This window comes from Phaseolus vulgaris, chromosome 7, assembly GCF_000499845.2.
Source record: "Phaseolus vulgaris cultivar G19833 chromosome 7, P. vulgaris v2.0, whole genome shotgun sequence".
Lineage (NCBI taxonomy): Eukaryota > Viridiplantae > Streptophyta > Magnoliopsida > Fabales > Fabaceae > Phaseolus > Phaseolus vulgaris.
This window is the reverse complement of record NC_023753.2, coordinates 28,365,675-28,380,620: the sequence shown is the minus strand read 5'-3', so window position 1 is coordinate 28,380,620 and position 14,946 is coordinate 28,365,675. Positions and strand designations below refer to the sequence as shown.

Below are 14,946 nucleotides of genomic sequence, written 5' to 3'. Positions count from 1 at the left end.
AAACAAGAAAAAAAGAACTGAGATTAGGTAGGTTGGATTAAACTTACAAAAGGGCACAGGAAGCAGCTAACGTCAAAGAATAATAATAGAAAAAGTAAATGTGAATGGAAACAGGAAAAAAGAACCAAGTTTAGCTATGGTGGAATTAGTTTAGCAGAGGGCACACCGTCAAATCCACAACCTCTTGTATTATATTTAACTGTCTGTCTCGGGTTGTTGCCTTATTAGATTGGATGTTCTAGGTCAGGTCATGCGTCAAATACTTTGGCATAATGCATCTCTATATCTGCTAATATATGATTAAATCTATTATCAAGTTCAACTTCTATTTTTTGTAGCCAATCCTTCCGGAATCTTCACATGGAAAATCTTCTGGGGAATGGTACTAAATAATAATCTTTTGCAATTTGCCTTTAAATAATAAATTATTTGTTAAAATTTTATCAGACCGTTGTCGCCAAAAAAAATGAAACATGTAGACTTTTTCTGCTGGAGGCCCCAACCCAATCCTCTATGTATCGTTGCCTTCATCGTACTGGGTGTACTTAATTTACTCGACATTTCACTCATTTTCTTTGTGGAACCTCACGTTTTATCATCTTATAATTTGTCTGTGGCTTAGAATAACATCTTTGCTTTACCAATACCTAGACAGCAGAGAGAGGGTCCCCCATAGTTTTACAATTTGTTAACATAGCGCCTTCGGAAGTATGGCCCTTTCGGAGAAAAAGCTATCAAAGGCCAATAATATGAGACATTTCTCCATTCTTTAAAAGGTTAAAACTCATAATTTTTGGAACACTTTTACTTTTAAAAGGCATGCATAAATAAATCAACCTGCTCTTCTATAACAATTATTGTAAGATCAATCAAAATCAAGGAACCAAGGTATCATGACAAAGAAAATAATACGATAAATCACCAAGACAAGACAACAAAGGATGAGAACCGAGTTAAGATTCTCATGATATCCACAACGGCACAACCACAGTGATATAGGCATCTTGGCAGTGGCGTTTGGGCAAATATATATTCTGTCACTGTTTTTTCTATGCTTTACAGCTATCTGGAGGAGAACGTCCTAACTACGAACTACCAGAAGCATTATTAGCTTTATTCCTGATTTTCATAAAAGGCGACCCAGCATAATTAGGGGTACAGTGTACGTGTAATGATTCAGCCAAAGCACCATGCAGGAGTCTAGGTTCACCACAAGAAGACCGCACCAATTAATGACACATTGTACAATATTAATAATTTGTTCCAGGTAAAGCGTATTAATGAATCAATTCCAATCTCAATTTACATGGTTATTTATGTACCAAGACCTTGTGGCTGTTCATGTCATGCCTTATTATGTCAAAACGTCCTATACATGTTCATTAACAACAGGGTATGCATCCCCCAGATCATTCCATAACTGATTCGACTGACATCATATGTATTCATCGTAAAAGTGTCTTTTCCATGCCCTCTTGGTCAAAGAGGCTGGTCTATCACCACTCCCAGCAAATTCCCATTTCACCACATCACCATCCCAAGAAGAGCTAACGAGCATAGTGTTGAAAGGGTGCCAACTACAATCTCTCACAGGTGATTTATGGTGCTTCAGTGTCGCAACTTGAGCTCCGGTCACCTGTAGTGAATTATACCATTAAAAGAGAACCAGCTTGAACTTTTTTTTGTGTGTTTATTCTTTGTAAAATAAACAGACAGCAGTTCAATCTAACTTCAAAATTTCCTGATTATGTAGTTTTTTCATGCATAGTGCCCAAGAGGATATACATGACGTCACATCGCTCTTCCGCAACAATTTTATTAACAGTAGCCAGGTAGTGGAGTTTTAGGTTGAATCAGAAAGGGTATTCATGTGATCTGTTTCCTTTTATGCAAGCCATTTACGGGTAATGAAGACTCAAACCTTAGTATTATCACTCATGTTCAAATACATAATAATCCACATTTTGAACTTAATAAAAAATTAACAAGGGTAGACATAAAAAGGGTGGATTACCGTTTAATATAATGGTAACTGATGTCATAAAATTGGTTATAAAATATACTTTTTGGTAACTCGTACCTAAATAAAATGCCAATATGGATATAATGCAAGCTAGAGCAGAAGAAATTAAATTACATACCAAATCATATATGAAAACACATGCGTTGTGTGATCCAGTATAGATGTACCTCTGCCCAGTGCTGTAAATTTGAGGATAATATCAGGCTAACATTAATCAAATCCCCAAACGATATAGACGTCAAAAGATACTGCTGGAGAAAACCAGTTTAAAAATACAATAATTAATATGATTAAGCAAGCTGCATGCTGGTCCAAATATGAACCTGACAGAACTTGTTTTTATTCTTCCCCCTCAGAAAACCAAACACGCTTTTACAAACAGTTTGATTGACTTTGACAAATAATTGAAGCTTTAAGAAAAAGATCAAAAGAGGGTCAAGACAAGAAAATGAAGAATTATTACAGAGCAAGGCCACCTCAGTGCTCACCTAAAAGCTGGAGAGAAATAGCAGCGGATAAGAGTGCGCAAGACCGAATGACCTCTATAAGTAGCCACTGATTGATCACAAGGGTGAATCAAGTCTTTTGCTTGGGGTGGATAATCCATCCACCTGTAATCCCATTCGTAACTCCTATACCCAGGATTACTGGAATAGAGAGAAAGTTCTGTTATAGTATGTCAATGAATAGACAACAATTTCATCAAGAAACAACATAATCTCGGAGAGGAACAGACTTCATTAGCTAGATTAAAAATCTATAAATATCACATGCAAGACTGAATTCTGAAAATCATTATCGGAGCTTGAATTACCCACACAGGCATGCAAACACAAATAGAGACAGAAGCATGAGTCCAACATGACACATCATTCTGTAACAAAATTATAAAAAAACTTTCAGTATTTTCCATTGAAAAGAATGTAGTGATAACGCTTCATAGATAATTCAAAAAAAAAAATCAGTCTCATAATCAGATAATATATCATAATTAGCCTATAGATTAAGAATTAATATAAATTCAAATTCCAACATGATACCTTACGATAATTTGGGTACCATTGCAAAACTCATCAGCTAATATTATCCTATAATGACCTTAACTCGTGCTTTTTATTCCACACACGTTAAGAAGAAATGTGCGCATCAGAATATTAGAGGTGGGTCGGTGGGTGGGGAGCATACCAGGTAACATTGGATGACATTTTGCGTATGTCCCAGAGCTTGATGGTTTGATCTTTACCATTTGAAATGAAATAACGCCCATCTCCACGAGTATCAATAAATGTAATGCCCTCAAGGTGTCCCATCAATACCCCTGCTGGCTTGCCTTTAGCAATCAAGCAACGCCGATCCCAGACCTAACCAAACTTGTATATTAGAATTTTTTCTTCACCAACAATCAAAGAGAAACTAAAACAACTCTAATGATTATTCATGGAATTTCTGAAATGAGTGACTATGGTCAAAGAGAAGAACCACCGCACTTAACTAATAACAACTTTCAGGTCCAATATTTATTTAACCTTGTATGACTATGAGATTGACTTCCTGTGTAAAAAGGTGCCACCACTTCCATTTAAAATAAAAAGTTGTGGATATTCAGGGAAAAATAACATAATATCTTGACAAAAAAAAATCATCTTATGGTGTTGAACAAACCTTACAAAAACTATCATCACTCCCGGAGTAAATAAGATGGCTAGTTTCATCAGCAAAACATACAGTGTTCACATCAGACTGCAACATAAAATGAAAACCAAATGTTAGAACCTCTATGATTGGTTAATATTTTTGAACCATCAGAGGTCAGAGCAACAGGAAAATAATTCCTATACAAAAATGAAAAAAATGACATATCACATAAGTCCAATCCAATACTTATTTCGGCTTGGACATTTTTTTTATTTCTTTTGGTAGCTTGGGGGGAGGTAGGGATACTGAGAATAAGTGTGGTTCTCCAGCCAGATCATTCATACCATCTCTGGAATATTATTCCTTTCTTCTACACCAACATAGTGAATCATATTTGTTAGTCTTCCATATATTTCAACGGTAATTCCCTATTTTACAATCAAACCTATTCTCTCAAATGATCTTGAGTTATGCACTTAAGCAAGAAAAGTAAACATGTATTATAAGCTCAAAAAGAAGCTACGAATAAAATTAAGATTCCACCTTAGGATACGAAAATCTACCCACATTCTCCAAATTTATTATAAATTTTAAGTTCTATTTACGAATACATCAATGACACAAAACCTCAAATAGAATTTCACAGACACTACCGTAAAGGCACAGCCAATACATAAAATGGTGTATAACCAGTAGAGCAATCCATCGTACAGAATATAAAATTGGCCCCTCATGTTATGCACAATTAGTTCTATCTGTCGAGACTGCAATTATATTATGAAATCAAGAAACTTAATTCTTTCTGCAACATAATTACATAAACCAATAGATATCAAACAATAGGCCAAGTTATATGAAACTAAATAAATAGTTGTGCCTAGTAGCAATACCGTGTGTGCTAAAATTCGAAGTGAGATCTTATTTGCTTCAAGATCATACACATATATAGAATTATCACTACTTCCAGCAACTAATTCTCTTCCATCTTTTGAGAATTTCACACAGAAAATTCCAAATGAGTAGCCTCCATAATCAGTTGATGAAAAATCTAAACCATCATGTATCTCCTGCATTTAGAAGAAATAAACGTACATTACAGATAGGAAAAGGAATATCACTAAAAAGAATCAATATACCAATAGATAGCTTGAAAATCTAATTTTTCATTATCTATAGCTCTGTAATATTTGATAGCATTAAAAAAGAATTGCAGTATTTATGAAATTCAAAAAGAGGAGTAGTGTTAGATGTGAATACTGTAACATTTGCTAGGGACTCTGTTTCAGCAGATCCGGCATTTACAATGTGCACAATGGGTGACATACTGGCATAAGCCTGAAATTGAAGAGTGCAGATGCCGTAAGAAAAAGCCTGATAATAATACCTTTACAGAAAAAAAAAATGGAATAAAAGGATGTAGACCCAGTAACTTACCAAATAGCGTTGATCAGGTGAAAGACATGTATCGGTGATTGTCCATCTCAAATTTTTAGCTAGAATGTTCTTCTGAACTTTCCAACCTCTGTCCACATCGTATATTCTTATGTGACTTCCCTGCAAAGTGATTTAATTGTAATCAAAACTATAGCATGCATTTAAGGTTGAAGCAAATAACATTTTACCTGGAACCCAGCAATAAAAAGAGAACCATCAGCTGAAAACTGGGATACATATGCCCGACTAGACATTTGGTCAATAAGCCAGGGACCATTTACAGGCAAATATCTGCTCAAAAGATGGCAGCGATCGGCTGAAGAAAACCTTCCCCGTCCTGAGTAATTTGACTCCCGACCTGCCAGCATCTTCACAGGAGAAACAGGCAATTGTGGCCTTCCAGTTCCAACTTGGACTAATTGTTGATGGGGGGTTGACTTCAGCTTTGTTATCTGAGCAATTTCATTGTCCAAAAACGTTGATGGCATTTTAGACTGTCCACTGCTAGAATCTTCATGGATGGCATTTCCATCTTCACAATGATCAGAATCTATCTCCAGTCTACTCATAGCATAACCCATTTCGTCAATGTAGAGGGCACTGGCTGAGGCATTCATAACTATTCACAGAAACACACAAAACTTTGTAATGCTGGAGCATCTTAATTTCTGCAAAATCTTCATAAAAACCGCGTTCGTCAAACCTACAAACAAAGAAGCTATAGCCACAAAAAGTGAGTAAATTTTAGATTTAAATTTTAGAAACCATCATTAGCAAAGGAAAAAAAATGAAACAACGAGAAGTCAAAGATAAATCTGTTTCATTTCTCGCCTTGAAAGTTAAACACTACAGTTGACCCAAGCTAAGCTCTTTCCCTGAGAAAAACATCTGCACTATGACTCTCCTATAGCTTTTCCAAAAACTGATTTTAACTTCTGCTAAACTAATTTTAATTTATGAGATAAGAAAATAGTATTCGTTTTACTTTTTATTTTCTTCTCCAGAACTTGGCCTTCTTCAACTTAATTTGGATTGGTTTGGTTTATTGTGTTTTTAATTTACAGAAATTCAACAACCTTCTGACTACCCATATAAGGTTCCAGAGAGCACGGCAATTTCGGTAAACAGCATAACATTCCTAATTCTGAAGAGTATTTACGAAACTAAAACAAGTCCACCTCGCGGGACTCAAAACCCTTTCCATGTTCCAGACCAGAAACATCGTGGACATCCTCAGAAACTAAAATTTGACGAGAAAGCAACCACAAACAGGAATCAATTAGGAAATATCCCCCAATTCCCCTCATCCCTAACAACAGAAATTCCACCACGAATAGGTAAAATCATCATTAGAACAAAGCAAAAGTCAACTGAAACGTCAAAGAGAGGAATTGGCGTAGAGTGGCTTGGAGAGTCACAATTAATATGAATAAAAATGAATAAGAGAAAGCATTCACGGTTTAATGATGCAAATCTTTGACATAATAATAAATAGTATAGTGAATGGTGACTAGTGATACCTCTTGAGAGCTTTGGCTGAGAGTGATTTAAGGTTTGTGTGGGACGATTCTGAGGAATATATGCAACAAAAAGGGTAACATTAGAGGGATTTTCTGCTTTTGGCACACAAATAAAATGCAATCAATCATCCAAACCAAGATATATGCATAATGTCACTGTTACCATTAAATATTGGATAAAGTGGGTGGGTGAGTGAGGGTGAAGGGGAAGAAAATTCTCTACCTTGCATGTGCAGGGAGAAGAAGCCGCAAAACTCAAAATCCACCACTTTCTTTTTTATTTCTTATTTAATTTAAATAAATTTTTGTTGCAGGGAAAAGGGTGTAATATCCTGTTCGAAACTTAATTTAAATATGTTCAGTAAATTATTACGAACGCATAAATTAGTCATTTCGATTTTAAGTATTGAATTCACAGTTATATTACATTTTTAACAAAAAATATCATTTGTAATAATTTCAGTGAGTTACAACAAATTTAGTTTTGATGGATAAACAAGTAATATTTACGAAAAAAGTTATGTAATTATGATTAGTATGTAAATAAAAAGGATTAATATTTGTAAGAATTGTTTTATAAATAACTTTTGGGTAATAGACAACAAATAAAATCCTAAACTAACATTATATAAAAGTTAAACTCAGTGGTAAACAATAGCTTATGTTTGAGAAAAGAAAAACTATTAAATGCATGTTACTTTGTTAAACATTTGTGGATGGTAACATCCCAACGTGTTTTAACGTGGTGCGAGTGGAAAGAGAGTGAAAAGAAAGGATTTAATAAGTGTGAAAAATTATCTTCTTTGGATATAAGAAAAATGAATGAAAAGTGAATAAATTTGACTAGAAAAATTGTAGAATATGTGATTGATGTGATTGAAAAATGTAAAAAAAATATTGTATAATTTATGAATTTATCTAAATACTCTTATCTTGAAATGGTGAAGGATTTATGAATATTTGTATACTAAGATTGATACATATATTAGTATATTTGTGTTTGAAATTTGTAATTAAAGAAAAAATAAATCATATTTAAAATCAATTATGTATGGAAGGGAGCATGATCTAACCCTCAGCCTAAGCCTAAATGATTAAGTTAACAATCTTAACTGATTATTATAATTATAGGGATACCTTTAATCAATTACTTATATATCCTAATCAATTAGATTATGGGACATAATCCATTATGATCCCTTCCAAAAAAAAATTAATAATTTCAACTTATTACAATACTAAATAACGATATATGTAACATCTATTGAGAACAGTTTTTTACAACTAATATTTTTTTTACAAATTTCAATATTATATATCTACCAATTGTAAAAAAAATCAATTAACATCTATAACATTAGCAAAAGCAACTTCATTACCAGAAATTACAAACTATGAATAAATATTTTTTTTTTCAATATAAATAACAAGATAGTTTGTCAAGTATGCCATCTTTAGTCAAACTTAACATTTTATGCAAATCTTAACAATATTGTATAAATCATTCACTACTTAATTTTACACACATTGGGGAGTATAATCTATTACAATTTATGGTTTCGGTTAAGGGTCAAAATCTAATCGATTAATTAGATTACGTTTCAAGAAATACAAAGGCATGCCTAATCACCGACTTTAACCATACTTAATTGACTACAATATGCATTATAATTGATTATCGACTGAAACCTAATCAATTATAACATTTTCCTTTCACACAAACAATAAACCACTTCAAATAAAATGCATGCACCGTGATACATCAAAGTTGTGTTCTTTGATTTCCAAAAATGACCACATTATCAACACTCATTTTCCATGCAAAACTCAATCCATGTTCACATCTCCAATTCCCATGTAGGACCACATAGGGTGCTTCCTCCCTCCCACCTCCCATTTTTTTTTTCAAATCAATTCAAATCCTCTAATCCAAACTGTTAGAGTAACTCATTTTCTCAGTCTCCAATTCCTCATCAACAATGCAACAACATCATCCAAATATGGGCTAAAAGAACAAATTCAATATGTTTTTTTACAAAAGAAGAGTATTTTTACTATTCCTTATTGTCTTCTTAAAATGTACATGTTCATTAAACTATTATTTTTCAACCTACAACGAATTTTATCCACAAATGTTCTATGGTTTGACCTTTGTGTCATACTATTTCAAGAGAACAAACATTTTTTCATTAGAAAATAGTTAGAATTGAAGTAAAAGAAGTGGGAATCAAGAGTTTTTCATCATAATAGTGCAATTTTATTTCGTAATTACGAAAATGAGCAAAAATATATTTTATTATTAGATTAAGTAAGTTGTGTCTCGAGAACACTACTTTATATGAAGAAATCGTGATCAACAAAAACAATTTCAGTGCTAATAAAATTCAAAAGGCTAAAGTTTATGTCATAGTAAATGAGGTTAAAAGTTACACTGAAATCGTATATGAATTATACAATTTCGATATTATACAAAAACAATTGAATTCGTGTATGGGTGACATGACTTCAGTATTAAATGAAAACAACTAAAATCATAACACTCATTCACAACTTACTCAATCTCATAATAAAAATATTTTTTTCTTATTTAAAATCAAATTGCTTGGTAAAAAAACTAAGAATTGAGAATAAAGTAAGGAAGCAAAAGAAAAGTTTCAAAATAATAATAAAAAGTTAATTACATTTATCTTCGTGTTAATGATTGAGACAAACATCAAAATTATGGAGTTTGTACAAATGACGTTATTTATTTGTTAATAAAATATTTATAAATAAATCACTTGTAAATTCACTTTAAGTTTTTGTTTAGCATAGGAAAAGACAACACATGCAGATAAGTGTGTGGATGAAAAAAAAATGTTGTATGAAAGTACAATAGAATAAAATTTAAAACATAAAAATTACTTCACTTTGATTTTTACGTATATAGAAACACGCTGCACGCTTTTTAATATATATATATATATATTTATTTATTAAGTGATTCTTATAGATAATAAATACAAGTATTTTAATTAGTTATTTATTAATGAAAGTATCATACTATTTAACTAACTGATAATAATTGTAATTAATGACTTTTATTTGAATATCTTCAAATTATAAGTAATGTCATTTAAGGAAAAAAACATTAATAATTGAATAATAGTTTATAATTTGATTTTATATATTTATATTTTATTTATACTTATGAAATTAAAATTAATTTTTAAAAAATGGTTTTATTAAATTTGTTTTTTAAAAAATAATTTAATTTATATTACTATTTTATAATTTAACTTTAGATTATATGTTAATATACAACTTTTTTATTTTAAAAAAAAAATGTTTGAGTAGTGGTGGATGAAGTCTAAAATAGAATTGGGAGAGGAAAAACTTACAATCTGTAAGAATAACAAAATGCTCCCTAAAAGAAATATTTACTTATAAATCTTAATAATAGATTTGAAATAGTAACAATTTTACGTTTCTTCACTGTTTAAATCAAGATAGTTTATTTTTTAATAAGTATTGTTTGAAGTTATGTTTTTATAATGATTATAAATCAAACATTTTATCAAGGGACGGTTAGAAGATGAATCCATAAATGTATTAAAGGAGGGTTGATTTTTTACACAATAATCCATTAAATATCTATTTTTGTTATTTAATAATTGGTGAGTTATTATCGTCCAGTAAATAGTTAAAATTGTGCAAAAGCTAAAAGAAATTGAACCTCTATATATCTTCATTTGAAGACAAACAATTTAAACTCCAACAATGTATATGATCAAATCTTATAAATTGGGGTAATAATTTAAATGAATCCCACTTGTGTGTATGTTGAAGTAGGTTACATATCAAATGACAAAGTATTGATAATTAATGATAAAATAATGATGAAGCTGAAAGAAATATAATAATATTATTTGCAAAATTCAATTTTCTTAAGGAAATAGGTTCATGTTTAACTAAATCAAGACTTTAGATTTTTGAAATATAACTTAATAGTAAAAAAGTTAATTTATCATGAACATAAATGTAATAAATACAAGTCAAGTATCTTTAATTTTAGTTCAACATGAGTAAGTACTAAAATGTTACATATTGATAACATTGTCACATTTAACTTCCTTTAAACACTTATAGTTTAATACAATATAATAAAATCATTTACATGTTATGTATTCATATATTTATTATCAACTTATTTTTCATCCTACAAAATAAGATGAATGTAATGGAACAATAAAAAATATAAAATATATAGGTAATGATTATCTTCATGTATATACTATAAATTGATATTATTTTTAGTCGATATGAGATTTAATACATCAGCATCGCGTTAATGCATGTATATCTTGAGTGTAAGACTAAATATTTGTGGATAGTCTAATAGTGGGTAACACAATAGGTCCAACAAATCTCGTTATAGACTTTAATATTATATTAAAAAGTGAATTTAACTCTAACTTATAGTCACAAAACTAGCTTAAGGTGGAGATTGTCTCCACCTATATACAATACATTGACATTATCTATAGTCGATGTGAGATTTCCAACATATGAATCACCAATTTATCATCTAATTATCTACTATATAATAACATATATAAAAAGAATGAAATGACTAAACCACATTTATTGGAGGAAAAACAACACCATTAGATAGTGGTAAGGATTTCATATATTATCTCTAGAAGAATTTGGGAACGTCTAAAGTTGAAGGGAGAGTAGGAATTAGAGACAAAGTAAAGATAATTATGTTTTTATTTTATTTTTATTTATTTTGTTACTTCTATGTATAAGTGAGAAGTTGACAAAGAAAAAAAAGAAAAAAAGGAAGACTATTACCTAAATTATGAGAAAGGGACAATATCATACCTATACTCACAACAAAGAAGTTGTCCTTAAGCAAAAGGGCACAAGCGACAGATTTAGTAGAAGACCAACACTAAAATATAGGCGAATGTATGTTGCAATAATGGCTACTTATATTGAAGGCCAACTATTGAATTTATAATTTAGCAGTTCTCTAATATCAGGCTTCATGAGCTAAGAACATAGTGAACAATAAAAATAGGAAAGATATTTACAAGATTAGGAGGAGAATACAATAGTATAACTTGTGATTTTAATACATAATATATTATTTTGTGTAAAGTGATTAATATGTATGTTTAGAACTCATGTGTTGTTGTATAAATGTGTTAATAGATTAATAGTTTTTTTATTGAATTTGATAAACATTAATTATTTACAAATAAATACAAAATAAATATTTTTTACAAACATTCATATTATTGTTTATATATTTATTATGTTGGTGAAAAAAATAAGTCCTCCAACAATTAAAATATATTTGATGTCTATAAATCCTTTTCAAGGATAGGTTGTACTACAAAACCTCTAAACAATCAAAAGATATATTATTAGCATAATCTTATAAGAGTATATTTATTTGTCCAATGTTGAAAAATTATAAAAATTTGAGAAAGTAAATACTAAGTTATTAACTTGTCTATAGTCATATTAAAAAAGCAACCCATAATAACAAAAGAAGATTATCTGTTAATAGAAATCTATTATGAGTTTACTCCTTAACAATCTTATTGTTGGATTTTTCGGAGAGAAATTCACATGAAAGATCTCACAACAATGAAACCTAAGCCACACAAGGGATTAACATCACATTCAATTCAAAACCTTAAAATAATGGATTTGTGAGTTTCTTCCTTATATGTTGCTCAAATTTCTTACTTCTACTCGATGTGGAACTTAGACTCACATTTACATTTCTAATGTTTATCAATTATAATTTCATTAGAAAATATTTATTATCACCAAAATGTGATACTATTAGGAAAAAAATAACATAATTGTGTTGAAAAAAGAACCCAACTCATGATCACCCTAGGTGAAATGAAAATCCAAATAATAGAATTGAAGAATAGTATCAAACAAACACTAAAATAAAGGAAATGTAGATTGGTTTATGAAAGGGACACAATTAGAAATTTATTATCAATCAAACCTAACAAATTTATCAATTCGTATTGAGTTAACAAATTATATTCCAAATAAATTGTAACAAAAATGGCAATACATTCAAAGAGAAAAGATGGTAGATCGATTTTGCTAATAAAAAAGAAATTTTGATAGGTTGATAAAACATATGGGTGTTTTTATTTTTTAAATCTTTTCTTATCTAGTGATATATAGTCACAGTAATTACTTATTTCGAGAATTGTATCAATTAATGAAGTTCATCACAACTTAAAAATCAATTTATTTCAATAGTTTTAAAGAATTACTAACCATCCGAGAAAAGAATTTCCAAATAATTACAAAGAAAATACTTAAAATTAAAATTGGGTAACAATTTTCTATGATATGTTATATTTGAAATACACGAAGGCGAGATTATAATGTTACACAAGTTCTTTGTGCAAGGTGATAAAACTTAAAATAACCTCTCACTTGCCTTCTCTCATATGAAGATGTTTGACCAATTATAACTTGACTGAAACACAACTTATACTAGATGCATGTCAATTAACATTCTAACCCACTAGATGCTATAGGAAAACCCTTAGGTACACTTACATATGTATAAATCTATATACATAAGAAATATAATTTTAGAGTGTAACAAACCACGGTGAACATTTGATTGGTGCATGCTTAGAGTCCCAATTCATACAAGTTTTAAATGTAGGTTCCTAATAGTCTGTAAAACATTTAAACTTAAGATGTTTTTAATCGTTAGGTTATTTTCCTTTAAACTTTTATTACTTTAGCTAGGGCTTTATGAATATAGTGTGTTGGTTAAAAATAGTCTCACCCACTTTGTTGCATAAACCTAGAGTCGTTGTAAAGGAGATTGATTTTGCGACTGGTTTGTAATTGCTTCAAGGATAACACGCATGATCGCTACCCTCGAATGCGTCCAAATTCAATGTCGTATACTGCCATCAAATGCGTCCATATTTGGTGTCACCATAATGGGCAAGTTTCATGCACATTTTTCTCCTTTTCATTTGTAGCCTTGGGTTTTCTTCAACTATAAATAGGTGTGACTATACTTCTCCAATGCACACACTTTTTGTCATCCTTTTAATTTTTGTTTACTTCTCTAGTTCTGGGTTTTTTATTCTTATGAGCTTGCTTGCTAACTCTAAGTTCCTCAATATTATTTGAGAACTTGACGTTGTATAATGTGAGCTTGCACAATACACTATGGAGAAGTCTTTACGAAGAATGATCGTCATGCTTCAGGAAATCAATCTTTATTGTTTTCTCAGCCTTATTTTACTACAATTATAAGGATTTATGGTTGACGGCATGGATGCTGACAACAACTCCACACTGGACAATTCAAATGGTGTTTCCACAACTTAAACCATCTTTGTGAAACCATTTTTGGATGTTTTGATAATTGAAGTTTTCACCAGTCAAAATTTTCAACATTTCAAGAACGTGTGTCTACTCTGTCATATATGTATGGAATTGTTTTTCCTATTACGACTTCCAAACCTGATTCCAGTAGCCTACAAAAAATTTTTGAAGATTGAACCATGCGAATAAGGTATGTCGTCACATCTTGCTTAGTGCATTATCTAACGGTTTGTTTGATGTGTATTGTTCCTACAAGGAAACAAAAGATATTTGGGATTCTCTTATTCTCAAATATAATGCAAAGATGTCATTAAACAAATGTTCATTATCGGAAACTACTACCAATGGGAGATGATTGAAGACAAAGACACCAAGATTTAAATTAATGAATACCACAAGTTGCTTGAAGATATTAAAGCAGAAAACATAACATTGCCTGATGAGTTCATTTCCAAACTGCTGATTGAAAAACTTCCACAGTCTTGGACTAACTACAGACAATAACTGAAGCACATGCACATACAAATGTCATTACCATATTTGATCACACATACTATCATTGAAGACACCAATAGAAAAGAAAGTGTTTTTGCAAGGGCTAAAGCATTGCGTGTTAAAGCAAATATGGTAGAAGACAAACCAACTCCAAAAAGGTAAGAGAAAAAACATAATCACAAGAAAAATAATAATAAATTTTCTCATCCTAATAGAACTAACCTCAATTGCAACAAAAAGGGAAACTATTTTGTTTGTGGAAGGTCAAGTCATCATGAATCCTAGTGCAGACATAGGGTCAAGAACGACAATCATCCTAAGGAAAATATAGCCAAAGGAGAAGATATAATTATTGCGATTGTTTCACAATTGAACCTTGTGACCAACGGGAGCAAATGAATGGTGGACTCAGGGCTACCAGACACATATGTGCAAATAAAAATGTGTTTTCCTCTTACA

The 14,946-nt window shown here is 30.7% G+C and overlaps 1 protein-coding gene across 3 annotated transcripts; it reads right to left on the bottom strand.

Moving 5' to 3' along the window:
• Positions 1-1,229: 1,229 nt before the first annotated feature.
• LOC137829671 (LEC14B protein) lies at positions 1,230-6,876 on the bottom strand. Of its 3 annotated transcripts, none has more exons than XM_068636534.1 (11): positions 6,836-6,876; positions 6,613-6,661; positions 5,281-5,810; positions 5,093-5,212; positions 4,916-4,993; positions 4,549-4,725; positions 3,686-3,763; positions 3,209-3,384; positions 2,512-2,670; positions 2,142-2,202; positions 1,230-1,636 (listed from the first exon to the last, which is right to left on the bottom strand). In XM_068636534.1, the coding sequence occupies exons 3-11, from the start codon at positions 5,707-5,709 to the stop codon at positions 1,436-1,438; spliced, it is 1,479 nt and encodes a 492-aa protein (XP_068492635.1). In that variant the 5' UTR covers positions 5,710-5,810; positions 6,613-6,661; positions 6,836-6,876; the 3' UTR covers positions 1,230-1,435. The 3 variants fall into 3 exon arrangements, with proteins under 3 accessions (XP_068492635.1, XP_068492636.1, XP_068492634.1); XM_068636535.1 differs by having other exon boundaries at positions 6,776-6,862; XM_068636533.1 differs by lacking the exon at positions 6,836-6,876 and having other exon boundaries at positions 6,613-6,821.
• Positions 6,877-14,946: the final 8,070 nt, after the last annotated feature.